The following is a 25,994-nucleotide window of genomic DNA, read 5'->3' on the forward strand; positions in this document are numbered from 1 at the left end:
AGCAAAAAAAAAAAAAAAGAAATAAGACAATACTCCAGACTAGGGGAGTAGCGCCACACAGAGGCCTGGTGGGGTTGCAGTATCTTCAGAACATAGAAGAATTGGGGATTAGGGTACAGGAGGCAAGGCAGAGGCTAGAATGTGGAGGTTTGGGAGCACTTGTGGGGAGGGAGTGGGCAGAGATCCCAGGGCCAGGAAGGATAGAGCTTGGGAGATAAATGCCCACAGGAGGAGGAGCATGAGGGCACAGCTAAGAACCTGACCCAGGGGCCAGGAAATAGAAGGCCCACACAGCATCCAGCACCCTATGTCCAGGAAAGCCAGGAGTCCTGAGACTCCCCAGGGCATCTCCCCAGGCAGCCCACCTCCAGCTGAGACATGGAGATGTGCCAAGTGATCTAGCTGAGAAGGGACCTGAAAGTATTTTTCCAGTTCCTCTCTCCAGGCAGAGAGAGGAACATCTGCAAAAGCCTCAAGATAGGTTAAACCAACTGCCTTCAGTGTTGGTGGGGCATGAAGGGGCTTGGGGAGGGCGCAGCACTGGTGAGTGGCAAGTGATGAGACGGGTGCAGAACCGTCTGCACAAGGGGCTCCAACCACAGTGGGAGGGGGTGTTGGGATCTTGGCTTAGGGGAGCCAAGAAGCTGGAATAGAGGAGGAGAGAGGGGCAGAAAAGAATTATATTTGGCAAAAAAAAAAAAAAAAAGAATTATATTTTAGCTTTCTGGTCTTGGCAGAGGGGTTCCAGCTGAGAAAGGGGTGGAGGAGGTGGTCAGTACAGATGAGAATGTCTCCACTTTGTCCCACACATCCCCTCCCCTCCTCCTGAGCAGGTACTTCATGAATATCACTTGGGATAACCGGGATTACTCCTTCAACGAGGACGGCTTTCTGGTGAACCCCTCACTGGTGGTCATCTCCTTGACCAGAGACAGGACATGGGAGGTGGTGAGTCCCAGCCCTGTCCCATGGGAGGGCCCACCTCATGGGCCCACCTCCAAGAAGATGCTGGCCCCACCTCCTAGCTCCACCTCGAGTTGAGGGAGAGGGCCCACCTCCTGGCCACACCCACTTACCATGCCCTTGGGAGGCCCTGCCTCCTACCTCCCCGTCCCCCCCCCCAGTTCACCCCACCCCCGACTTTTGGCCACGCCCTAGGAGGCCCAAAGGCCCACATCCTGGCCAAGCACCCCACTGAGGCTCTGCAGGGAGACTGGGGAGCCCAGACCCTTACTTAAGTGCTGGGGGAAGAAGGCCTAGCTAGGCCCCTGGGTCCCAAAGGGCATCTGGGCCCTCTGGGATGAAGGGAGATGCCCTGACTCCTGGGTGTGAGGGAGAAGCTTGGAGCGCCAACTCTGAAAATGGTGGGGCCTGAGGGGCTCGCTGGAAGGTGCCCCCAGAGAGCCGGATTCCCTTCTCTTGGACAAGGTGGGCAGCTGGGAGCAGCAGACACTCCGCCTCAAGTACCCGCTGTGGTCCCGCTACGGCCGCTTCTTGCAGCCGGTGGACGACACACAGCACCTCATGGTAGCCACACTAGAGGAGCGGCCCTTTGTCATCGTGGAGCCCGCCGACCCCATCAGTGGCACTTGCATCCGGGACTCTGTCCCCTGCCGCAGCCAGCTCAACCGCACCCACAGGTGACAGCCAGGGACCCTGGAATTTCAGCTTCAAACCCCCCTCTCCCTGCAAGCCCGTAGTCCCGGCACCAGCCCCCCTGCTCCCTTGGGAGCCCAGAGAGCTCTCTTGCCTGGTGATCAGAACCAGCCTCCGAGCCTCAGTTTCCCCAGAAAGTGCTCACCAAAGTTTCAGTAGCAACCACACACTCATCTCTGGGGAGAGCCCAAGGCGGGGGTGTCCCCAGTGTCTCCAAACCGCCCCACTCCCCGCAGCCCCCCGCCAGATGCCCCCCGCCCAGAGAAGCGGTGCTGCAAGGGCTTCTGCATCGACATTCTGAAACGGCTGGCGCACACCATTGGCTTCAGCTATGACCTCTACCTGGTCACCAACGGGAAGCACGGGAAGAAGATCGATGGCGTCTGGAACGGCATGATCGGGGAGGTTAGGCCAGGCCCAACCAGGTGTCGCACAGTCGGGGGAGGGGGGGAGGGGGGCCTTGGAGGCGGGACCCTGTGGAGGGTTAGGGCGGGAGGGGGGCCTGCACCTGGGGGCTGGCCCGGGAGCAGTGTGGGTGGCGGGGAGAGGGGGACCGGGCCGGGCAGGGCCCTGGGGTGGGGGCGTGCCCTGACGGAGGGGCGGAGCCTGTAGTTGCAAGGCGGGTCTTACGCGGAGGGGCGGGGCCTAGGGACAGGATCATGCCCAGGCCCGGTGCGTTAGGGGCGGGACAGAGGGTGTGGTAGGGAATGGACCCCGGGGCCCTAGAGGTTGGGAGTCTTAGAGAGGGCTGAAGGAAGGACTGGGTTTGGAGGGGCGGGGCCAGGAATTGGCGCGGGGCAGAGGAGGTGGGACTAGGAGGGGCGGGTCCCCGGGCGCAAGACTTCTGAGCGAATTGGGGGATGCAGGGTTGGGAACCCCCAGCTCTTCCCATTCCTGTTCCTCAGTTCTCTCCTGCACAGGCCGCGCTCGGCTCTCCCACTTCTGTCCCGCGGTCCCGTCGCCCTCCTCCTCTGTGTGCGGCGGGGCGGGGGGGGGGGGGGGGCGCCGCGGTGCCCTTACCTGTGCCTCGCCCTCACGCAGGTGTTCTACCAGCGCGCCGACATGGCCATCGGCTCCCTCACCATCAATGAGGAACGGTCGGAGATCGTAGACTTCTCCGTACCCTTCGTGGAGACCGGCATCAGTGTGATGGTGGCACGCAGCAACGGCACCGTGTCGCCCTCGGCCTTCCTCGGTGAGCTGGACTCGGGTCGCCAAGGCAGGGGACCGCTGTCTGCAGGGAGACCCCCGGGGTCCTAGGGTCAGAAAACCGGAGCTCCTTCCCTAGCATGGCCTGGACCTGGGGGCTGGCCTTAGTGAGGGAACATCCCTTCCCCGTCTGTTTCCCAGTCTGCAAAATGGGAGACATCATTTCCCCCACCAAAGGCAATTTTACTGTGAAGCTAAGCAAGTCTGAATCGCAGAAAACTTCTGGTGCTCAGCATGCTAACTGGTTTAGCCTACAACATCTGGCCTTTCCCTGGCCATAAATAAGTATTAATGCAAGAGCTGGGATGGGGGCAAGGGCTAGGACTGGGGTTGCAGCCCTGGGCTCCATCCCCTACACCATCAAATACAAACTTAGGTTCTATCCGGATAAGATTGGAGATGGATAGAGGCAGGAACTGGCTTGTCCACCCACGCGCAGCTCCCAGACCTCCCTGATCTGTGGGGACAGAAATCCAGGGGGCCTTGGCAGGACTCAGAAATGAAGGCAGAGGACCAGCGCAGTAGCACAGTGGGGAGGGCACTTGCCTTGCACATGGCAAACCTAGGTTCGACCCCCAGCAACACATAGGGTCCCCCCAAGCACTGCCAGGAGTGATTCCTGAGTGCAGAGCCAGGAGTAACACCTGAGCATTACCCAGTGTGGCCCCCACAATTTTTTTTTAAAAGAAAGTTAAGACAGAAGTAGTGGTGGGGAGGCGGGGTTGGTGGATTCGCCTCTGCCAATGTACCCCAGCTCTGTGAGAACTGGTTGGAGCATCAAAGAGCCCTAATATGAGAGAGGCCTGGAGTGTTTCTGGAATGATGCGGTCTGGGGCCAGAGCGATAGTAGAGCTGGTGAGGTGCTTACCTTGCATGTGACAAACCTAGCTCAGTCCCTGGCACCCCATATGTTCTCCTGAGCACCACCCAGGAGTGATCCCTAAACACACAGCCAGGGGTGGCCCCAAACCAAAGAAACATACCAGGTCTGTAAGACTGGAGGAGAGGGTGGGTAAGAGACAGGGTGCAGGTAAAGACGGAGAGGGTCAGACTCAGGGGGGCCCAGATTTCAGTAGGAAAGCTGGGTTTGGGGGGCCAAAGAGATAGTACAGTGGGCAGGACACTTGCCTTGCATGTAGCTGACCCAGGTTTGATCCCTGGTACCCCATATGGTAGAGAGTACTGCACTACCAGGAGTAATCCCTGAGCAAAGAGTGAACAGTAAGCCCTGAACACAGCCAGGTGTGGAGCCTCCCTCTTTAGGAGGGTGGGATGGGGCCACACCTACTGGTCCCCAGGAATGCTCCCGTCTCTGTGCTCAGGGTCACTCCCAGCAGTGGCCTGGGGACCATATGCGGTGCCAGGAATTGAACTGGGATGCAAGGCAAGTGCCTTCGCCCCTATGCTACTTCGCTGATCTCCGTTGAGAGGCACCAAGCTAAGGAGGAGGGCAGGAGCCTGGCTGAGGGGGAGAAACTCTGTCCTCTGGGGGGGGGGGCTGTTGGGAGCTAGGATGGGGTGTTCTGGGAGGGAGCTGGCCCCGGGGAGAGGACAAGGCCTGAGCTGCATGGATGGGGAGAAAGGAGATGAGAGAACAGAGACTGGGCTGAGGATGGCAACTCCCAAGTGGGGGAGCCTGGAGCTTGTTGTCAGGCGGAGTGGGGCACCCTGCATCTGGAGGGGAGGCATATTTGGGTGGCCCTCCCCTTCACAGGGCTGTCCTATGAAGGGGGCAGAGTAGCCCTGCGCTAGATCTGGGCCACGCCTCCTTGCCCTGTCTGCGCCCTGCACCCCCAACCCTTTGCTTGGCTGGCTGAGCCGGGACCACACGCACACCCCTCTCCCCCCCACCCCGCCCAGAGCCCTACAGCCCTGCCGTGTGGGTGATGATGTTCGTCATGTGCCTCACCGTGGTCGCCGTCACTGTTTTCATCTTCGAGTACCTCAGCCCCGTGGGCTACAACCGCAGCCTGGCCACGGGCAAACGTGAGTCCCCTGCCCTCCCTTAGAAGCCCCGGGACTGCAGCTAGAACTACACTCCCATCAGCCCCTGGGGTAGAGTTCTGTTCACCCGAGGCGGCAACAGTCTGAGGGGCCACTGGGAATTTTAGTTCTAGCTGGAACTGCCTTGAGCAGGCAAGAACTGGGCTCCATGTCCCCCTCCTGGCCCCCTGCAGGCCCTGGCGGCTCGACCTTCACCATCGGGAAGTCCATCTGGCTGCTCTGGGCCCTGGTGTTCAATAACTCGGTGCCCGTGGAGAACCCGCGAGGTACCACGAGCAAAATCATGGTACTGGTGTGGGCCTTCTTCGCCGTCATCTTCCTCGCCAGCTACACAGCCAACCTGGCTGCCTTCATGATCCAGGAGGAGTATGTGGACACAGTATCTGGGCTCAGTGACCGAAAGGTGTGTGGGTGGCTGGGATAGGCCGGGAAATAGCTGAACTTGGGGGGACAGGGGTATCGTCCCAGAAGGAGATTCAGAGCTGTGTAACAGACTGTAGTGGCAGAGGGTGGAGTATATCACTCCCGGAACTATTTAAACCTGCCCCTGAGGCTGGCGCTTGGCAAAAACTTGGATAAAGGACTGTAGCATTGTTGTTCTATTGTTCATCGATTTGCTCGAGCGGGCACCAGTAACGTCTCCATTGTGAGACTTGTTGTTACTGTTTTTGGCATATCGAATACGCCACGGGTAGCTTGCCAGGCTCTGCCATGCAGGGGGATACTCTCAGTAGCTTGCCAGGGACGGAAGAATCGAACCCGGGTCGGCCACATGCAAGGCAAACACCCTACCCGCTGTGCTATTGCTCCAGTCCGGGATGAAGTACTAATATCTGCAATTGCTAATCCAGTGCACACCAATTCTCTTGTACAATGCAAGAGAGATGAGTCAGCAAATCTCCCCCACCCCCACCCTAGAATTAAATTTAAAACTGCGACATGCAAAATTCAGACCCAAATTTCTATGTTATTAGGTTCAATCAACATAAAGTCATTCTGCCAAAGCCAGAGAGAGATAATACATCTGTGTAGGTGCTTTCTGGCAATCAGCTGACCGGGGTTCTGTCCCCGACACCCCATGTTTCCCTGAGCACCACCAGGAGTGATCCCTGAGCACAGTTGGGTGTGGACCAAGCCCCTCCAACCCCCTCTCCCCCAAATAATCATTCTCTCTCATTGAGCTAAACTCCCGCACTCGTCATCTCTGTTCTTCCCTTCTCCTGCATTAAAGTTCTTTCTGGAACTGGTGGTCTGTGGAGCAGATGAAAAGGATGCTGAGATGGAAAGGGTTAGTTGGGTGTCAGGCACGCTTGCCAGGAGGAGAAACCAATTCTCTGTATTGCAGCAAGCATTTATTTATTTACTTTTTTTTTTAATGGATTGGGACAAAACAGCATAGGAAAATATTTGCATCTTACATAATGAGGGCGAACAAGCTTTGACCAAATTTTTCTCTCCATCGTATATGCGCTTGCCCCCGGCAGCAGCACACACCTCTCTGGCTCTATCTGCTGCTAAAATGGGGAACTCTTGCTGGAGGGGTCATGTGTCCCCCTGCCCCCCAAACTGCATTAGCAGCCTTGGAATCTCCTGGGACCCCGTTTATGAAGGAGTAGTGGCTGGGATAGTGGGGGGCCCTGGACTCCGACTGAGCGCGGCAGTCAGTATGGGGCCTCTGTGCTGAGTGGACCGTGATTGAGCCATGCTGGGTGTTTCATGGTTCAAGATTACTCCTGATAATGTCCACCAGGGCATCTGCATACACATTTGGGCACAGATGTCTAAAGAGCTGCTGGGGATAGTACAGAGGGGAAAGCATTTGCTTTGCATGAGGCCGACATGGGTTTGATCCCCAACATCCCATACAGTCCCCTGAGCACTAGCAGGAGTAGTAATTCTTGAGTGCAGAGCCAGGAGTAACCCCTGAGCATCACCAGCTAGGACCCAAAAAGCCAAAAATATAAAAATAAAGAGCTGCTGGGGACCAGAGTGATAGGACAGCAGGGAGGGCATTTGCCTTGCATGCCGCCAACATGGGTTTGATCCCCGGCATCCCACAGAGTCCCCTGGGCACCGCCAGGAGTAATTCCTGAGTGCAAAGCCAGGAGTAACCCCTGATCATTGCTGGGTGTGACCCAGAAAGCCAAACAAACAAACAAATAAATAAAGAGCTATGGAGCTGGTAGACAGAAACGTGAATTCCACAGCTGACTGGCAGATCCTTACGGACCAGGGCATCCACCCCTGGTGGGCCTCCCCAGAATGGAGCAATTGGGTGGGCAGAACACATCCTCTGCATGGATGCTCATGGACGGCAAGGGGAGGGCCCCCCTCCTGATTCCCCCCTGTTCTGCCCCAGTTCCAGCGGCCCCAGGAGCAATACCCGCCCCTGAAGTTTGGGACGGTGCCCAACGGGTCCACGGAGAAGAACATCCGCAGCAACTACCCCGACATGCACAGCTACATGGTTCGCTACAACCAGCCCCGCGTTGAGGAGGCGCTCACACAGCTCAAGGCAGGGTCAGCGCAGATGTGGGCCGGGGGGATGGTGGGGGGGTGGGGGGGACCCTGCAGGTCCGCGGTGAGGCACCCCAGGTTATTGCCTCAGCCTCAGAGGGCAGCAATTGGGGGTGGCAGCTGGGAGGGGAGAGGTGGTGAAGGTGACAGTGGACCCCATCTTCCAGGAGTTGGGGGCCTTGTGATTATGTTGGGACAGGAAAAAGGCCCCTGCCAATTCCAGGGCCAGAATGTCTGAGTTCAAATCCTGGCTCTGCACCTTCTTGGCTGTGTGACCTTGGGCAAGTGATTCAAGCTCTCTGAACCTCCATTTCCTCCTCCATAAAATGAGGTTTTGGGACTGGAGTGATAGCACAGCAGGTAGGGTGTTTGCCTTGCACACAGCCAACCTGGGTTCGATTCCCAGCATCCCATATGGTCCCCTGAGCACCGCCAGGGGTAATTCCTGAGTGCAGAGCCAAGAGTAACCCCTGTGCATTGCTGGGTGTGACCCAAAAAGCAAAAAAAAAAAAAAAAACACAAACATAAAATGAGGTTTATAAGGAGACCCACCTTGTAAAGTTATAAGATTCATTAATATCATTTTCTACATTGTTTATTGTAATTCCCATTGATTGGCAGTTCCTGCCTAGGCCCTTCACAGGGGTTTGCTGCTATTATGCTGGTTATTAGTGTTGAACTCTTAGAATTAGCACTTGGATCATGGGGGGTCTTAGCGGGAGGTGTGGAGGTCACTTATTGTGGTAACCCTCAATAGTGCTAGCCTAACAGTTTGGCCTGTGGTACTGCACAGGCCCGGCGGCGCTCTGCCCGGCCATGCTGGGACTGTGTGACATGGGCTCCTGCCTCACTGAGGATAGAGCCCAGGGCCGAGGGAATATGCCAGCCCTTCCAGCTACCTCTCTGGCCCAGAATTATGGTGGATGGGCAGGATGACCCCATACAGTGCTCAGGGGCTCAGCTCTTAGTCGCAGCGGGTGGTGCTCAGGGCCTCCAGGGCTGCTCCCTGTGGCACTCGGGAGATCACATGGTTCCAGACATCGAACTGGCAGGGGAGATGTCCAAAGGGCTGTGTGCATGCTTTGCTTAGGGGAGCCCCAGGTTCAATCCCCAGCGCTGCCTGGTCCCTTGAGCACTGGCTGTGCTGGCTGTGGCGCAGAAACCAGAGAAAAAGGAAAGGGGGGCTGGAGCGATAGCACAGCGGGTAGGGCATTTTGCCTTGCACCCAGCCAACCCGGGTTCAAATCCCAGCACCCCTGAGCACTGCCAGGAGTAATTCCTGAGTGCAAAGCCAGGAGTAACCCCTGTGCACCGCTGGGTGTGACCCAAAAAGCAAAAAAAAAAAAAAAGGAAAGGAAAAGGCCATGTAGATGTGGAGAGCAGCATGGCGTCTGAGTCGGAGAGAAAGTGCCGTGAGTAGAGAGCACTTGCCTTGCACACAGCTAATCTGGGCTTGGCTCAGTCCCCAGGTCCCCTACCCTACTTGGTCCCCCAAGCCCAGTAGAAGTGATCCCTGAGCCCAGAGCCAGGAGTCAGCCCTGAGATCTGCTGAGTGAGTGGTCACAAAACAAAAGTAGATCAAGTCTCCAGGAGGCTGAAGAGAGAGTTAGTACAGTGGCTAAGGTGCTGGCCTTGCACGTGGCTGACCGGGGTTCAAGCCCTCGTTCGCCATAGGATCCCCTGTGCCCTGCCAGGAGTGATTCCTGAGCACAGGAGCCAGGCATGGCCCAGAATCCATCCCCCTCCAATAAAACAAAGTTGGAGGTGGGAGGGTGGATTGATAGTACAGCAGGGAGGGTGTTTGCCTTGCACACGGCCTACCCAAGTTCGATCCCCAGTATCCCATAAGGGCCCCCAAGCACCAACTGGAGTGATTCCTGAGTGCAGAGGCAGGAGTAACCCTGAGCATTGCTGCATGTGACCCAAAAAGAAAAAAAAAAAGGTGGAGTCACCAATGCATTGGATTTCCTGCTGAGATAATTACACTGACAAACATCAAGGCACTCAGTTCAGAAGGCAGGAGGCTCAGAAACTGAGCTGACAGTTAGCTGAGAGGACCCGACTCTGTTTTCCCCTCCCAAATTGGCTTTTTTTTCCCCATCTGTTCCAGCTGCCCGTATTCCTGGGCCTGGAATCACACAGACTCTGCCCTCATGGTGTCCCCTCCTCTTTCAAGGATGTGGGCAGGGGAGGGGGCTCAGAAGGTTGGAGCATGAGCTCTACATGCAGGATGCTGGCAACACATGGTCCCTCACACTGAGCACAGTAGCCCCTGAGCACGCAGGGGGTGGCCCAGGCCACATGGGTAACCCTGTGTCATCTGCCCATCTCCAGTTCCTTCATTTACTCACATTTGCTCTGTGAATCATGTGACCACAAATTCCAGGCATTAGGGTGCAGTATTTGGGGGGGGGGGCGGTCATTTCTCTGTCTACTACTGGTTCCCAGATAATAATCTCCAAGGGGGATGTGAACTCTGGGCCCCCAAAGACTTGTCTGCCTGGGTTAGGGGAGGGGTAGGGAGTTTGCAAAAACTTGGGGACCAGAGTGGTGCCCCCTTATCCAAATAGACCTCAGTGCATATTGCATTTATAGAATCATGGACACAAAGAACAGGGAGAAAGGTTTAATTGTCCATCCATCGCTCTGTTCATCCATCATTCATCTATCCATTCACTCCCCACTCATACATCCATCCACTCACACATTCATACAAACATACATCTATTCATTCATTCATCCATCCATCCATCTATCTGTCCATCCCTCCCTCTACCATCCATCCATCCACTCAAACATATATTCATCTGTCCACCTGTCCATCCATCCATCCACTCATCCATCCATCCTTCTGTTTATCCATCCATTCATCTGTCTGTCCATCCTCCGTCCATCCATCCATACATACATAGGTTCTACACCTCTGCTGTTTTAGGCTCTGCCCCGAAGCTCTGAGACCACATTGCCTTGAGTCTCCCATGGGCAGGGGAGTGGGCACAGAGACAAATGGTGCTGCCTGGAAAGTCCCTGGCATCAGCTTCTCGCCCTGGGAGGTGTCTCTCCATCCAACTACAGCTTCCTCACTCCTCTGCTCCCCTTCTCTTCAGAGATCCCTTCGATATACACCTTTTTCTGCCACCCAGGGCTTTGAGTGTCAGGGACAACCCCCCAGACATATCCTCTCTCTATTGTTTTATTGGGTCACTGCTGTCTGTTGCTAGAAGTCACTGTCACTGTCATCCCGTTGCTCATCGATTTGCTCGAGTGGGCACCAGTAACGTCTCCATTTTGAGACTTGTTACTGTTTTTGGCATAGTGAATACGCCGTGGATAACTTGCCAGGCTCTGCCGTGCAGGCGAGATATTCTTGGTAGCTTGCCGGGCTCTCTGAGAGGGGCAGAGGAATCGAACCCGGGTCAGCTGCGTGCAAGGCGAACACTCTACCCACTGTGCTATCATTCCAGCGCGTTGTGCTCCTTCCACTCCCACTCCACATCCCTTCCATTGTCTTCCCACCCCCAGATGTCATCTCGGGTTCCCCTCCTCCTTAAGACGTCTCTAGAAGGTGGAGTGATAGCACAGTGGAGAGTGTAAATGCTGGACATCACCAAGTATAACCCAAAAAGAAAATAAAATCTTTTTTTTAAAAAAAAAAGGCAGCTCTGGGGGCTGGAGAGATGGCACAGCGGGTAGGGCGTTTGCCTTGCACGCGGCCCGACCCGGGTTCGATTCCCAGCATCCCATATGGTTCCCTGAGCACCGCCAGGGGTAATTCCTGAGTGCAGAGCCAGGAGTGACCCCAGTGTATCGCCGGGTGTGACCCAAAAAGCAAAAAAAAAAAAAAAAAGGCAGCTCTGTAGGGGGCTAGAGCAATAGTACAGTAGGGAGAGTATTTGCCTTGTGCACATCTGACCCAGCTTCTCTCTCCAGAACCCCATGTGGTCCCCAGAGCACTGCCAGGAGTGATCCCTGAGCATAGAGTAAGCCCTGAGCATCACTAGGATGGCCCCAACTCCAAAACCAGGCTAGCTCTCTATAAGACTGCCTCCACGGGTGCTGGAGCGATAGGACAGAGGATACGGCGTTTGCTAGGGGCTAGAGTGATAGCACAGCGGGTAGGGCATTTGCCTTACACACAGCCGACCTGGATTCGATTCCCAGCATCCCATATGGTCCCCTGAGCACCTCCAGGAGTAATTCCTGAGTGCATGAGCCAGGAGTAACCCCTGTGCACCTGTGCATCGCCGGGTGTGACCCAAAAAGAAAAAAAAGACTGCCTCCACCTGGGACTGGGGAAATAGGACAGTGAGCAGGGCATGCCTTGTACACGACTGACCAGGGTTCAATCCCTGGCATCCCATATGGTCCCCCAAGCCCACCAGAAATGATTCCTGAGCATGACCAGGTGTGGCCCAAAAATAAACAACAACAAAAAAATAGTGTCTCCAGGCTATGCTTCTTTCTTTCTTTCTTTCTTTCTTTCTTTCTTTCTTTCTTTCTTTCTTTCTTTCTTTCTTTCTTTCTTTCTTTCTTTCTTTCTTTCTTTCTTCCTTTCTTCCTTTTTCTTTCTTTTCTTTCTTTTCTTTTTCTTTTTGTTTTTGCTTTTTTGGGGGGTCACACCCAGCGATGCTCAGGGGTCACTCCTGGCTCTGCACTCAGGAATTACCCCTGGCAATGCTCAGGGGACCATATGGGATGCTGGGAATCGAACCTGGGTCTCCCGTGTACAAGGCAAACGCCCTACCTGCTGTGCTATCACTCCAGCCCCTCTTTCTTTCTTTTTATTGAATCACAGTGAGATAGTTACAAACCTTTCATGTTTGAATTTCAGTCTTACAATGATCAACACCCATCCCTCCACCAGTGCACATTTTCCACCACCAATATCCCCAGTATCCCTCCCCCTCATCCCAGCTCTCCCCCTTCCTCTATGGCAGACAATTTCGCCCATTCTCTCTCTACGTTGGGCCTATGCTCCTTTCAAAGAATTCTGCAGACCCCCGGGAGGGGGGGAGTTTCTCCAGGTCACGCTGGCTCCAGGCTACTCTTCATCGGCTTAAATTCCCTGGTCCAGAGCCTCTGAGTGTGACTCCCCAGCTCCAAACCCTGATGGTCAGAATTGGACCCCCTCCTCCCTAAAAGCGCGCCAAGGCACCCATGCCCTGCGAGGTGGAGCTTGGGGAGGGGAGGCACCTTGGAACATGCAGTCCAAGCTCTGGACCCATCACCAAGGGCAGGAAAAGGAACTGGTTGGCAAGGGAGAGAGAGTACGGGCATGCGACAGACCCACGTCCAGGCCCCACCAGGGGTTACTCCTGAGCACTGAGTTTCTGAGATGGCCCCACACCCCAGCCCCTGGGTTCTCTCTTTCTTAACCCCCCATGAGCATCTCCTGGCCTGCTGACTCATCTCCCTTGTTTCCTCATTTCCTGCTGAGGGACTGTCCTCAGCCCTCTCCTCCAGGAAGGCTTCTGGGAATGCACCCGCTGCAACTGCATGGGGAGCCCCACATACCCTGGTGTCAGATCCCTGAGTTCAGCTGACAAGACTGCAGACACTCAGGGTTCCTGAGTCTCTAGATCTCCTTGGATCTCCCTGTGGCTGAGTTTGGGGCAGAGTGAGAGGGGGCAGCAGAGGAGACCGCCCTCGTGTCCCTGTCCCTTCAGTCAGAGATGCTGCCCCAGTGACAGGCTCTCCTCACGGAGCCTCTGGGCTATCTACCACAGGGAACTTCTGTCTTAGTGTGACATCACAGGTCACCCTGACACCAACTGGGTATCTGTATACAGTGTGTGGACATATGCATACAAATTTATGTGTGGTGTTGTATGTGTGGCATGGTCACATGTGGATACACGTGTGATGTATAGATAAGCAGAGAGGTCGGAAACATGGTACAGTCAGGAGGGCATTTGCTTTGCACACATCCAACCCAGGCTCCACCCACAGCATCCCATAGGCTCCCCGAGCACCGCCAGGAGTAGTTCCTGAGTGCAGAGCAGGAGTGAGCGCTGAGCACAGCCACTGTGGCCTCCCAAAAAGCCAAAATAAGCCAACAAAAAACATAGTGGCAAAGGGATAGTAGAGGCCTGGCCTGCACCACGTGGTCCCCTGAGCACTGGCGGGAACAACCCTGGAGGCTGCAGCATCTCCTTAGGCCTCAGCGCTGACATGCCAGCCTTGGGTTGAGAATCAGCAGCAGCCCCCAAGTCATCTGAACAATTCTTTCTTTCTTTTCTTTTTTTTTTTAGTCTTTTTGTGTCACACCCGGCGATGCACATGCGTTACTCCTGGCTCTGCACTCAGAAATTAACTCCTGGTGGTGCTCGGGGGACAGTATGGGATGCAGGATGAACCGCGGGTGGGCCGCATGCAAAGCAAACACCCTCACTGTTGTATTATCACTCCGACCCCCGCCTGAGCAATTCTTGGGAAGATTACCCCCCCCCACAAGCGACATGAGTGTGCATATGTATGTAGATGTGTGTGGCAGTCGTGTATGCTAATGTAACACATGTGTACATGACACAAGAATGCATAGATATGGGGAAGGGATTTCAACCTGGCTGTGTGACTGAGCCCAGAAGCCCAGCCACCACGTTCGTGACCTCACGGGGGCAGCAAGAAACCCAGAATCACAGCCCTGGGTCCTGTCCTGGAAGTAGTAGGGACTCACAAAGGATACCCCCCTTTTTGTCTCTCTGTTATCTCTCTTTTGCTTGAGGGGCACACTGTGCAGTGTTCAGGGCTATTCCTGGCTCTGTGCTCGGGAGTCACTCCCAGCGGTATTCAGGAGACCTTGTGTTTGGAGGCTTGAACCCTGGCCTCCTGTGTGCGGATCCACGCACAGCACAGTGGACTCCCCCTCTAGCACCTTGGTGTTACCTCTTGCTCTCGTTTCCTGCTGCTGGGGCTGGAGAGAGCTGGGGGAAAGTAAAGGCACTTGCCTTGCATGCAGCCAACCTGGGTTCGATCCCCGGGACTTCAGGGGGTCCCCGCAGCACTACCAGCAGGGAGAGCCCTGAGCACCCGCAGGTTAGGCTCAGCTCCACCCCCCAATAAAACAGTGTGTGTGAGTAAGACTGTGGGGGGAGGGCAGGGGTGCCAGGGATCAGGGCCCCAGCCTCACACACGTGAGCAGGTGCTATACCCCTGAGTCATACCCTCAGTCCCCCAAGATTATTCCCTGAAAAAACATGGTTTCCCCCCAGCCCCCAGCGACCACTGTCTTTGTCTCATTTGCTTGCTTGAGAACCTCTCACGTGTTTTACTTCCAGACTCTCACTTGTCCCAGACTCAGCTGGGACTCAGTGTCTTCCGCTTCTCACACTGATGCCGTGTTTCCATGTTATGACAGTAAACGCGCCCACGTGTGAGGCACCCAGGAAGCCACTGGCTACTTTCTCCTCCCACACAATTCTTTGTTTTTCCTGAACTCAGTGATCGTCATTTATTCCCTTGAACTTGCCTAGCGGCTGAATTTTCTTGGTGCTTTGCGGGTTCCAATTCATTTTTCGGTTGGTAGGTTTGTACTACCTCTGCATTCTAGCCAGCTGAATAGTCATCTCTCCTTCCCTAAAAAACACTTTTTTAAAATTTGGGGGCCACACCTCATGGTGCTCGGGGCTTACTCCTATCTCTGCACTTAGGGATCTCTCCTGGTGGCTCAGGGGACCATATGGCGAGCTAGAGATCGAACCTGGATCAGCCTTGTGCAAGCACCCTCCAACCACCCCCCCACCATACATTTTCATTATTATTATTATTATTATTATTATTATTATTTTTGCTTTTTGGGTCACACCAAGCAATGCACAGGAGTTACTCCTGGCTCATGTACTCAGGAATTAACTCTTGGCGGTGCTCGGGACCATATGGGATGCTGGAAATTGAATCCAGGTCGGCTGTGTGCAAGGCAAATGCCCTACCCGCTGTGCTATCACTCTAGCCCCTAGCTTTTTTTTTTTTTTCTTTTCAGGTCACACCCAGCGATGCATAGGGGTTACTCCTGGCTCTGCACTCAGGAACTACTCCTGGTGGTGCTCAGGGGACCATATGGGATGCTGGGAATCAAACTGGGGTCAGCCATGTGCAAGGCAAACGCCCTACCCGCTGTGCTATCGCTCCAGCCCCCATTCTCATTCTTTTTTTTTTTTTTCCATTCTCATTCTTAATGGTCCATCAAGACCCGGTGGGTGGTGTGTCTGGCTGGGTATAAAATTCAGGACAGAAGTTTTGTTTCCCTCCAGTATTTCATTTTTACTTATCTCTCATTTTGGGGGAGGGCCATGCCTGGCAATGCTGAGGGACTCATTCCTAAAGATCCTTGGGGGGACCATGTGATGCCAAGGATCAAACTTTAGACTCCCACCTGCAAAGCATGTGCTCTGGCCCTTTAAATCATCCCCATCATTTTATTTTTAGCTTGGTTTTGGGGCCATACTTGGCAGTGCTCAGCGTTAAATCCTGTCTTTATGCTCAGAGATCAATCCTGGTGAAGCGTGGGGGATCATATGGGGTACCACGACTCAACCCCAGTCAGCCATATGCAAAGCAAACCCCCACCCACTGTATTATCACTCTGCTCCTTATTATGTAGTTTTTGTTATTGGGCTACATCAAGTGGTGCTCAGGGCTTACTACTATCTCAACACTCAGGAATCACTTCTGACGGTTGCTTGGGGGACCATATGTAGTGTTGGGGAACCAAACCTGGGTCAGATGCATGCAAGGCAAGTACCTTGCCCACTGTACTGTTCTGATCCTTCTCCAGAATTTTCTTTTCTTTTCTGGTTTTGGGGACAAAACTGGTGGTGCTTAGGGGTTACCCTGGCTCTGCATTTTGGAATCACTCTTGGCGGTGCTCGGGGACCCTATGGGATGCCGGGGATTGAACCTGGGTCAGTCATGTGCAAGGCAAGCACCCTCCCTGCTCTACTATCTCTCTGGCCCTAGGCTTTCTCCAGAATTTTTAAGGCATCATTCTGTTTTCTTCTCAATTCCAAAATCTCTGTTGAGAAAATGCAAGATTCTATCTGTTGACCTTGTGTGTGGCCAATTCTCTTCCTCCCTGTCCTCTCTCAGCTCATTTCCCAGCAATCTTGTCCCCATAGGTTCTGTGCTGGGACTTGCAAGATACCCTCACTATGTTCATTCTGGGACATTCTACTTCCTCCCTCCCATCCTCCCTCCACTCCCTCCCTTCCTTCCTTCCTCCCTTCCTCCCTCCCTTCCTTCCTTCCTCCCTTCCTCCCTCCCTTCCTTCCTCCCTCCCTCCCTCCCTCTCTCCCTCCCTCCCTTCCTCCCTTCCTTCTTCCCTCCTTCCCTTCCTTCCTTCCTTCCTTCCTTCCTTCCTTCCTTCCTTCCTTCCTTCCTTCTCTCCTTTCCTTCCTTCCTTCCTTCCTTCCTTCCTTCCTTCCTTCCTTCCTTCCTTCCTTCCTTCCTTCCTTCCTTCCTTCCTTCCTTCTCTCCTTTCCTTCCTTCCTTCCCTCCTTCCTTCCTTCCCCTTCCTTCCCTCCGTGTCTCCCTCCCTCCCTCCCTCATTTCTCTTTGCTTCCATCTTTCCCTCTTTTTCTCTTTCTCTTTTCTCCTCCTCCCTCCCTTCCTCATCCCTTCCTTTCTCCCCGCCTTCCTTCCCTCCTTCCTTTCTCCCTTCTTCCCTTTCCTCTGTTTCCATATTTCCCTCATTTCCTGCGTTTCCCCTTTCTCTCCTTCCCTCCCTCTCCCTCCTTTCCTTTCCTTCCTTCCTTCCTTCCTTCCTTCCTTCCTTCCTTCCTTCCTTCCTTCCTTCCTTCCTTTCCTTTCCTTTTTGTTTTGGGCCACACCTGCTAGTGCTCCAGGGCTCCTCCCAGTGGTGCTCCAGGGACCTGGCCGTGCTGGGGACCAAGCCTGAGCCTCCAGCTCACAGAGCCTGTGCTTAGCCCGTTGCACTGTCCTTCTGCCCCCTGGTCTTCCTGTCACCATTTCCACCTCCTGCACGCCTCCCCACCCCACCTTTCTCTCTGGAACTCACCGGTCTGGTGCGGGCCTTCCTGGACATTTCTTTCCTCCAGTCTTTGCCTCTTCCTCATTCATCCCTTGATCTTTCTGCTCTGCTGCTGTTGATTTTTAGTATTATCCTCCACCCTTTTGTGAAGCTGGCTGTTTCTGCTAGTGTATTTTTAATTTCTAAGAATTCTATTTTTATAATATTTTATAAGCTGTGCAGAATCATTCTGTAGGGCCCTATTTCATGATTTCTTATTCACAATTCAAAATAGTATCTGGCTTTGTTTCTCCAAGGTTATTAATGGGAATTGGACCGTGGTTTGGTTTTTTACTTTTCTTCTCTCTGCATAATGTTTTTTTCGAGTCCCCACCCCCTCCTAATTTGGTTTAGTTTTGCTTTTTAGGGGGCCACATCCCACATCCACGGCAAGCACCTTAACTCCCAGATTATCTCCCCAGCCCTTTCTATTCCTTTTGTGTCTTTCTTTTCCAGTTTTTTTTTATTAAGGAACCTTCATTTCCAAAATGATTCATAGTTGGATTTCAGGTGTAGGGTGATCCAGCACCCATCCTGCCACCCTGTATTGTCACTGTCACTGTCATCCCATTGCTCATCGATTTGTTCGAGCAGGCACCAGTAATGTCTCTCATTGAGATACTTATTGTTACTGTTTTTGGCATATCCAATACGCAGGGGTAGCTTGCCGGGCTCTCTGAGAGGGGTGGAGGAATCAAACTCGGGTTGGCCAAGTGAAAGGCGAACGCCCAACCGCTGAGCTATCACTCCACCCTTACACTCTGTATTGGTCTTATTTTTTTAGTTTTTGGGTCACACCCGGTGATGCTCAGGTGTTACCTCTGGCTTTGCACACAGGAATCACTTCTGGCAGTGCTCAGGGGACTATGTGGGATGCTGGGAATCGAACCCGGGTCGGTCACGTGCAAGGCAAACCCCCTACCCACTGTTCTATTGCTCCAGCCCCTGTATTGGGTCTTCTTGTTGCAGTGATGGTGGTGATGGTGTCTGAGGTGGGACCCAGGCCTCACCATTTGAGCCACATCCCCTGCCCTTGCCCCTATCTGCTCTGTTTCTAGCTTTCTTATTAGAGGCACTGTGGGACATCCAGGAATTCTGGGTATTCAGATACTCATTTGGGGTGAGTGGTAAACCTCTCGGAAGTGGCAGCTGGTGATCATATGACAAGAGCTGCCGACTCAGTTTAACAGCAGGTGATCTGTCTGGACTTTCTTTCTTTCTTTCTTTCTTTTTGTTGTGCCAGGGGTTGACCCAGGGGTTCACACATGTAAGACAGGCACATTCCTTGCGTTGGGCCATTTCCATTGGGAAATTCCAAGTATCCTTATTCTTTAATCTTCTTCATCAGGTCACACCTATTTGTGCATGTGGCTCTCTTTTCTTTTTGGCTTTTGGGCCACACTCCTAGCTCTATATTCAGGGATCTTTCCTGGGGGTCAGGAGAACTGGTCCATGGCTGGAACCTTGCCACAGGGGAGGGATGGAGGGCTGTTAAGACACAGAAGGGACCACTAGACAGTGACTGACGGGTATGATCACTCTGGATAAGAACAGAGTGCTGAAAGGAGGTAAAGGGATAGACATAATAACCCTTCAGTACATGTACTGCAAATCATAGTGCCAGAGAGAGAGACAGAGAAAGAGCGAAGAAAAGTGCTTGCCACTGTTTGGGGGTTGGTGGCAGACTGTTTGTGGGTTGGTGGCAGAAGGTAAACTGGGGACACTGGTGGTGGGAAATGTACACAAGTAAAGGAGCCAGAGCCATAGCACAGTGGGGAGGGCGTTTGACTTGCACTCGGCTGACCCGGGTTCGATTCCCAGCATCCCATATGGTCCCCTGAGCACCACCAGGAGTGGTTCCTGAGTGCAGAGCCAGGAATAACCCCTGTGCATCGCCAGGTGTCACCCAAAAAGCAAAAAACAAAAACAAAAACAGTTCACTGGGGAAGAGATGGGTGTTGGCACATTGTATGGCTGAAGCCCAATCATGAACAGCTTTGTCACTGTAACTGCATGCAAGGCAAATGCCCTACCTAGCAGCACCTACCTGCAGCTCTAGCTCCAAAGCCCTGTGTTGATGAATGCCTCATTTAGAGTGGAACAAAGATGAAAACCAGAGCGGAACCCCATTCTCCCTGAAATGCCAACTCCTATGATAAGGAGGTTCAGAGGCGTGCAAGCATGCCTAAATTCATTCCCTCCTCCATGGAGGAAAGGGCCGGAATCTCTCCCTCGGGGTTAGGGTTGGGAGTCAAAGGTGCTGGGGCACCAGCAGGCGCTCAAGCAAGCCTGGAATGATCTCTCCAGTACTTTAGTTCTTTGTCAGACATATCCGTCCGCGTCTCCCACTTTATACTTGATTGCCCTCAGCAGTCGGTCAGGGAAGCCTGCGTTAGCCTTGAGGCTGCTGACCATGGTGACATCTCTCTGCAAGGGTGGAATTTTCAGGCCAGAGCCATCATACAGCGGGCAGGGTGCCTGCCTTGCACACAGCCGACCCGGCTTCAACCCTCGGCACCCCATAGGGTACTCCCCCGGCTCTCCAGGAGTGATCCCTAAGTGCAGAGCCAGGATAAGCCCCAAGTACCTCCAGGTGTGGCCCCAAAACAAAATGGAAAAAAAGGAATGGAGGGGCCAGAGGAATAGCACAGTGGAGGGGGGGACTGGAGTGATAGCACAGCAGGTAGGGCGTTTGCCTTGCATGTGGCTGACCCAGGTTCAATTCCCAGTATCTCATATGGTCCCCTGAGCACCACCAGGGGTAATTCCTGAGTGCAGAGCCAGGAGTGACCCCTGTGCATCATCGCCAGGTGTGACCCAAAAAGCAAAAAAAAAAAAAAAAAAGCACAGCAGGTAGGACACTTGTCTTGTACATGGCCGACCTGGATTCGATCCCCGGCACCCCATATGGTACCCTGAGCCCTGCCAAGATGAACCCTAAGCATGGAGCCAGAAGTCAGCCCTGAGCCTCAGCAGTGTGATGTGACCCAAAAACCAAAATAAAAACAAAAAGAAATTTCCAAAATAAGGATGGAGTTTTCTGGGGCTGGAGAGATAGTACAGCTGGTTGGGCGCTGGCCTTGCACCTGGCTGACCTGAGTTGCATCCCAGCATCCCATAGGGTCTCCTGGGTGGAGTCATTCCTGGGTGCAGAGCCAGGAATAACCCCTGAGCATCGCTGGGGTCACTCATACTAGGTTGCAGTAGCAGAGCTTGCCCATGTGCTATCTGTGGTCACAATCTTCAGCTGAGGTGCTAGAACACGGGACCAGGTAAGGTGTTTACCTTGCACATGGTGGACCCGGGTTCTATCCCTGGCACGGCTGGGTGTGCCTCCCGCAAATGAAAGAGAGGTGCTTAGACACAGTCTTTTTTTTTTTTTTTTTTTTTTTTTTTTGCTTTTTGGGTCACACCCTGCAATGCACAGGGGTTACTCCTGGCTTTTCACTCAGGAATTACTCCTGGCGGTGCTTGGGGGACCATATGGGATGCCGGGGATCGAACCCAGGTCGGCCGCATGCAAGGCAAACGCCCTACCCGCTGTGCTATCACTCCGGCCCCTTAGACACAGTCTTGCAGTGTGCATGGGGGAGGTGCTCAGACATGTCAGCGGTGCTGGCTATTGAACTCTCGGCCTCATGCTTGTAAGGTGAGCACTTTGCCACTGAGCCATCCCCAACAATGAGCACAGTTTTGAGTGTGTGCAGATCCAACCCAGCAGGAGAGCCGTGCAGTGCTTCGCTAGGTGGGACCCTTAACCTTTGCACTGACCCCTCCCACTCCACATTTCAGATCACAAAAGCTGAGTTAGGGTGGGGGCCACAGCGACACCTCAAAGCGCTGGAGTGCACGCATGGCATGTGGGTGCCCTGGGGTCCATACTGGGTTCTACAGGGTTTCCCAGGGGCTGTGGAGCTATGGGGCTGACCCAGGAAGCACAGCCTCCTCAGGCTCTGAAACTAAACTGTTGACACCACTGGCCGAGATGCACCAATGGAACACCCGGGGCCTCCTGAGTACTGTTTGGGAGTCCCACAACCCCTCCATCCCTTTAAAAAGCAAAGTTGAGGGGCTGGAGCAATAGCACAGCAGGTAGTGCGTTTGCCTTGCACGAGGCCGACCCGGGTTCGATTCCCAGCATCCCATATGGTCCCCCGAGCACCACCAGGAATAATTCCTGAATGCATGAGCCAGAAGTAACCCCTGTGCATCGCCAGGTGTGACCCAAAAAGCAATAAATAAATAAACAAACAAATAAATAAAAAGCAAAGTTGAGAAGGACGGACCCAAAGCCTGGGTTGCAAAGCAGCTGCAGTGAGAGCAAATCCCCTAAACTTCCCAGCAGGGCTGAGAGTTCTGCGCCCCAGGCAAGCCATGTGCTCATAAGAGTGAGGGATCCAACGTACCCAGTGTCTAGACAGGATCTAGCAAGTGGCCAAGACCCTCCATGGCCACCAGTAATTTTAGGACCCATGTGCTTCCCTGTGTGTGTGTGTGTGTGTGTGTGCACGCGCGCGCTTCCAGCCCCTCTTTAAAATGGGAAGGGGATGGGAACGGAATGATAGGACAGCAGGGAAGGTATCTGCCTTGCATGCTACTGACCCAGCTTCCAGTAATAACTACTGAGGGCAGAGCCAGTAGTAGCTCCTGAGCATCACTGGGTTAAGGCACTTGCTTTGCATGTGGCTGACTCAGGTTCTATCTCCAGCACCCAGGGTCTTCTGACCCAGACTGACACAGAGCCGAGTGCAGTCCGTCAGCCACAAATGCAATGTAATTTAAATGGGAGAGGGGGCCTGGGAGTGTGACTTCAGTGGCAGAACCCAGGGCTTGCATGGACAGGCCCTGGATTCCATCCCTGCAATGCTGAAGAGGCTCCTATTTAGGAATGAAATAATAAAATAAACCGTGGGAAGGACTAATGGGGGGAGGGGTGGCTCAAGAGTTACTTGGGACCAGTGAGATAGCACAGTGAGGAGGGCACTTGCCTCGCACGTGAGCAACCAGGGTTTGCCATCCCATCCCGGGCACCATATATGGTCCCCAAGTCAGCTAGGTGTGATCCCTGAGATTAGAACCAGGAGTAAGTGCTGAAACACCCATACACCCAGGAAGAAATGGGGCCAGAGAGATAGCGCAGCGGGTAGGGCGTTTTTTGCTTGCACGCGGCCGACTCAGGTTCGATTCCCAGCATCCCATATGGTCCCCTGAATACCACCAGGAGTTAATTCCTGAGTGCATGAGCCAGGAGTTATCCCTGTGCATCTCTGGGTGTGGAAAAAAAGCAAAAAAAAAAAAATCCAGAAGGGGAAAAAAAAGTGACTATTGTGTTACTAATTTAGATTTTAAAGGGGGGTGGGGGCTGCCGCTGCGGTGTCGTCAGTGCTCAAGAGTGACCTCTGGTGGTGCTTGGGATCATATGCTGTGGTGCTGGGAATTGACCCCTGATTGGCTGCAGTGCAAGGCAAGGCACTTGTCCCTGTACTATCTCTGCGGCTCTAATTTAAAGCCTTTCTTTGGGTTTGGGGTCACAGAATACAGAGCTTAGGTGCCTCTTGGGAGTTGTGGCCTGAGAGTGCAGCCCCCATGCTGGCCCCTTCCAACAGTCCCAACTGCCTTCAGCGCCCACTGGGCACCAGAGCCAGCCCACCTTGGCTCTGCAGCAGCCCTGCAAGGAAGGGACTGCGACTGTGTCCCTGGCACAGACGGAAACTGAGGCACAGAAAGGTGCAGTGAATCACTCCAAGCGTCCCACCCGGCAATCAGAACCTGCAGGTTAGGGCTGTCCAGGCTTCTGAGCTAGGCGTCAGGGGCACATGGTGGGTCTGACCTGGCCCCTCCCGCCCACTCCGCTCCACCCTGCAGGAAGCTGGATGCCTTCATCTACGATGCGGCTGTGCTGAATTACATGGCCCGCAAGGATGAGGGCTGCAAGCTGGTCACCATCGGCTCGGGCAAGGTCTTCGCCACGACTGGCTATGGCATCGCCCTGCACAAAGGTTCCCGCTGGAAGCGACCCATCGACCTGGCGCTCTTGCAGTTCCTGGGGGACGGTGCGGCGCGCGGGGACCGGGACGGGGGAGGCTGGGAGCGGGGTAGACAGGCGTCCCTTGGACGGGACACCCGGGAAGAGGGTCCTGCGGGCGGCGCTTGACCGACCGGTGTGCCGGCCCGCCGCCCTCCCCCCCCTCTCCGCAGATGAGATCGAGATGCTGGAGCGGCTGTGGCTGTCAGGGATCTGCCACAACGACAAGATCGAGGTGATGAGCAGCAAGCTGGACATCGACAACATGGCGGGCGTGTTCTACATGCTGCTGGTAGCCATGGGCCTCTCCCTGCTGGTCTTCGCTTGGGAGCACCTGGTGTACTGGCGCCTGCGCCACTGCCTGGGACCCACACAGCGCATGGACTTCCTGCTGGCCTTCTCCCGGGTACGGGGAGCGGGCGGCCGCGGGCAGTGGGGTTCAGGTCAGCTTCCGAGGGCAGCGATCTGCGGGCGCTATGCTGCGGGATGGAATGGGGGTGGGCTGGGGTCCTCCTGCCGGCCCGCGCTTACCCCGTGCTGTCCACCCCTACCCCGCAGGGCATGTACAGCTGCTGCAGTGCCGAGGCCGCCCCGCCGCCCGCCAAGCCCCCTCCGCCGCCGCAGCCGCTGCCCAGCCCGGCTTACCCACCCGGGCGGCCCGCGCCGGGCCCCGCGCCCTACGTGCCCCGCGAGCGCGCCGCTGTGGACCGCTGGCGCCGCAGCAAGGGGGCCGGGCCGCCGGGGGCCGCGGGCCTGGCCGACGGCTTCCACCGCTACTACGGCCCCATCGAGCCGCAGGGCCTGGGCGTGGGCGAGGCCCGCGCGGCCCCGCGCGGGCCCGGGGGTCGCCCGCTGTCGCCGCCGGCCGCGCAGCCCCCGCAGAAGCCGCCGCCCTCCTACTTCGCCATCGTGCGCGACAAGGAGCCGGCCGAGCCCCCCGGGGGCGCCTTCCCGGGCTTCCCATCGCCCCCCGCGCCCCCCGCCGCTGCCGGGCCCGGGCCCGGGGGGCCGGGGGCCATCGGGCCGCCGCTGTGCCGCCTGGCCTTCGAGGACGAGAGCCCGCCGGCGCCCGCGCGCTGGCCGCGCTCCGACCCCGAGAGCCAGCCGCTGCTCGGGCCCGGCGCGGGGGGCGCGGGGGGCGCGGGCGGCGGCGCCCCGGCGGCGCCCCCGCCGCGCCGCGCCGCGCCGCCCCCCTGCCCCTACCTGGACCTCGAGCCGTCGCCGTCCGACTCGGAGGACTCGGAGAGCCTGGGCGGCGCGTCGCTGGGGGGCCTGGAGCCCTGGTGGTTCGCCGACTTCCCCTACTCGTACGCGGAGCGCCTGGGGCCGCCCCCCGGCCGCTACTGGTCGGTCGACAAGCTGGGGGGCTGGCGGGCCGGCAGCTGGGACTACCTGCCCCCGCGCGGCGGCCCGGCCGCCTGGCACTGCCGCCACTGCGCCAGCCTGGAGCTGCTGCCGCCGCCGCGCCACCTCAGCTGCTCGCACGACGGCCTGGACGGCGGCTGGTGGGCGCCGCCGCCGCCACCCTGGGCCGCGGGACCCCCGCCCCGCCGCCGCGCCCGCTGCGGCTGTCCCCGGCCGCACCCGCACAGGCCCCGGGCCTCGCACCGCGCGCCCGCCGCCCCGCACCACCATCGCCACCGGCGGGCCGCGGGGGGCTGGGACTTCCCGCCGCCCGCGCCCACCTCGCGCTCGCTCGAGGACCTGAGTTCGTGTCCCCGCGCCGCGCCCGCGCGCCGCCTGACCGGGCCCTCGCGCCACGCGCGCCGCTGCCCGCACGCCGCGCACTGGGGGGGGCCGCCGCTGCCCTCCGCCTCGCATCGCAGGCACCGGGGCGGGGACCTGGGCACCCGCCGGGGCTCGGCGCACTTCTCCAGTCTCGAGTCCGAGGTATGACGCGGCCCCCCCTCGGTCAGCGCAGGCCACGACCCGAGGGGGCGCGCGCGCGTCCCGCACAGGACCCCCGCACGGCGGGTTGGGGAAGGAAAAGCACGGAGCCCGCCCGACGCCCCGCCTGGAAGCGGCTGGGGGGATCTGGGGTCCCCCACATCTCGCCCAGGCCAGGAGCGGAGAGGGCGGAGGTCTCGCAGCCCACTGGACTTCTTTTTTTTTTTTTTCTAAAACCCGACAAGGGCTTTTTAACGTCACCAGATGGGGCGGGGGGGTGGGGGGTCACGCCACGCCCGCGCCCCACCACCGCGCCAGGGCCCGCGGCCCCACATCACTGTGCAGCTCCCCGGCCCCAGCCACGCCTCCGGGGAAGCCCGTTTTTAGACCTTTCTCATCCATCGGGACTCAAAACTGTGAGATGCGTTCGCCAAACTGTGACCCCAGACCTAAGCCCCGCCACACAGAAACCCCCTGACCCCAGACTGTGACTTCCGACCCCCCAAAATGATTATTGGACCCCAGACTGTGACCCCCGACCCCAAACTGTGACCCAAACCCCAGACTGGGCCCCAACCAGACTGTGACCCTTGACGTCAAACCGTGACACCGCCCCCTGACCCCCACCCTAGATGGCTTTTACCAACCTGGACCTCGGACACGTCTCTAACG

At 56.0% G+C, this 25,994-nt stretch overlaps 1 protein-coding gene across 1 annotated transcript in view; it reads left to right on the plus strand.

Moving 5' to 3' along the window:
• Positions 1 to 25,474, plus strand: part of GRIN2D (glutamate ionotropic receptor NMDA type subunit 2D) — a 37,176-nt gene extending 11,702 nt beyond the window's left edge. Inside the window, exons 4-13 of the mRNA XM_004619723.2 lie at positions 834 to 948; positions 1,429 to 1,640; positions 1,893 to 2,061; positions 2,698 to 2,851; positions 4,726 to 4,851; positions 5,043 to 5,272; positions 7,229 to 7,389; positions 23,276 to 23,463; positions 23,609 to 23,841; positions 23,994 to 25,474. Of these exons, the coding sequence (XP_004619780.2) occupies positions 834 to 948; positions 1,429 to 1,640; positions 1,893 to 2,061; positions 2,698 to 2,851; positions 4,726 to 4,851; positions 5,043 to 5,272; positions 7,229 to 7,389; positions 23,276 to 23,463; positions 23,609 to 23,841; positions 23,994 to 25,331 (2,926 nt within the window). The 3' untranslated portion in view covers positions 25,332 to 25,474. The remainder of the gene's footprint in view (positions 1 to 833; positions 949 to 1,428; positions 1,641 to 1,892; positions 2,062 to 2,697; positions 2,852 to 4,725; positions 4,852 to 5,042; positions 5,273 to 7,228; positions 7,390 to 23,275; positions 23,464 to 23,608; positions 23,842 to 23,993) is intronic.
• The last annotated feature ends 520 nt before the right edge of the window (positions 25,475 to 25,994 follow it).

The sequence above is a fragment of the Sorex araneus genome, chromosome 8 (assembly GCF_027595985.1).
Source record: "Sorex araneus isolate mSorAra2 chromosome 8, mSorAra2.pri, whole genome shotgun sequence".
NCBI classification, from domain to species: Eukaryota; Metazoa; Chordata; class Mammalia; order Eulipotyphla; family Soricidae; genus Sorex; species Sorex araneus.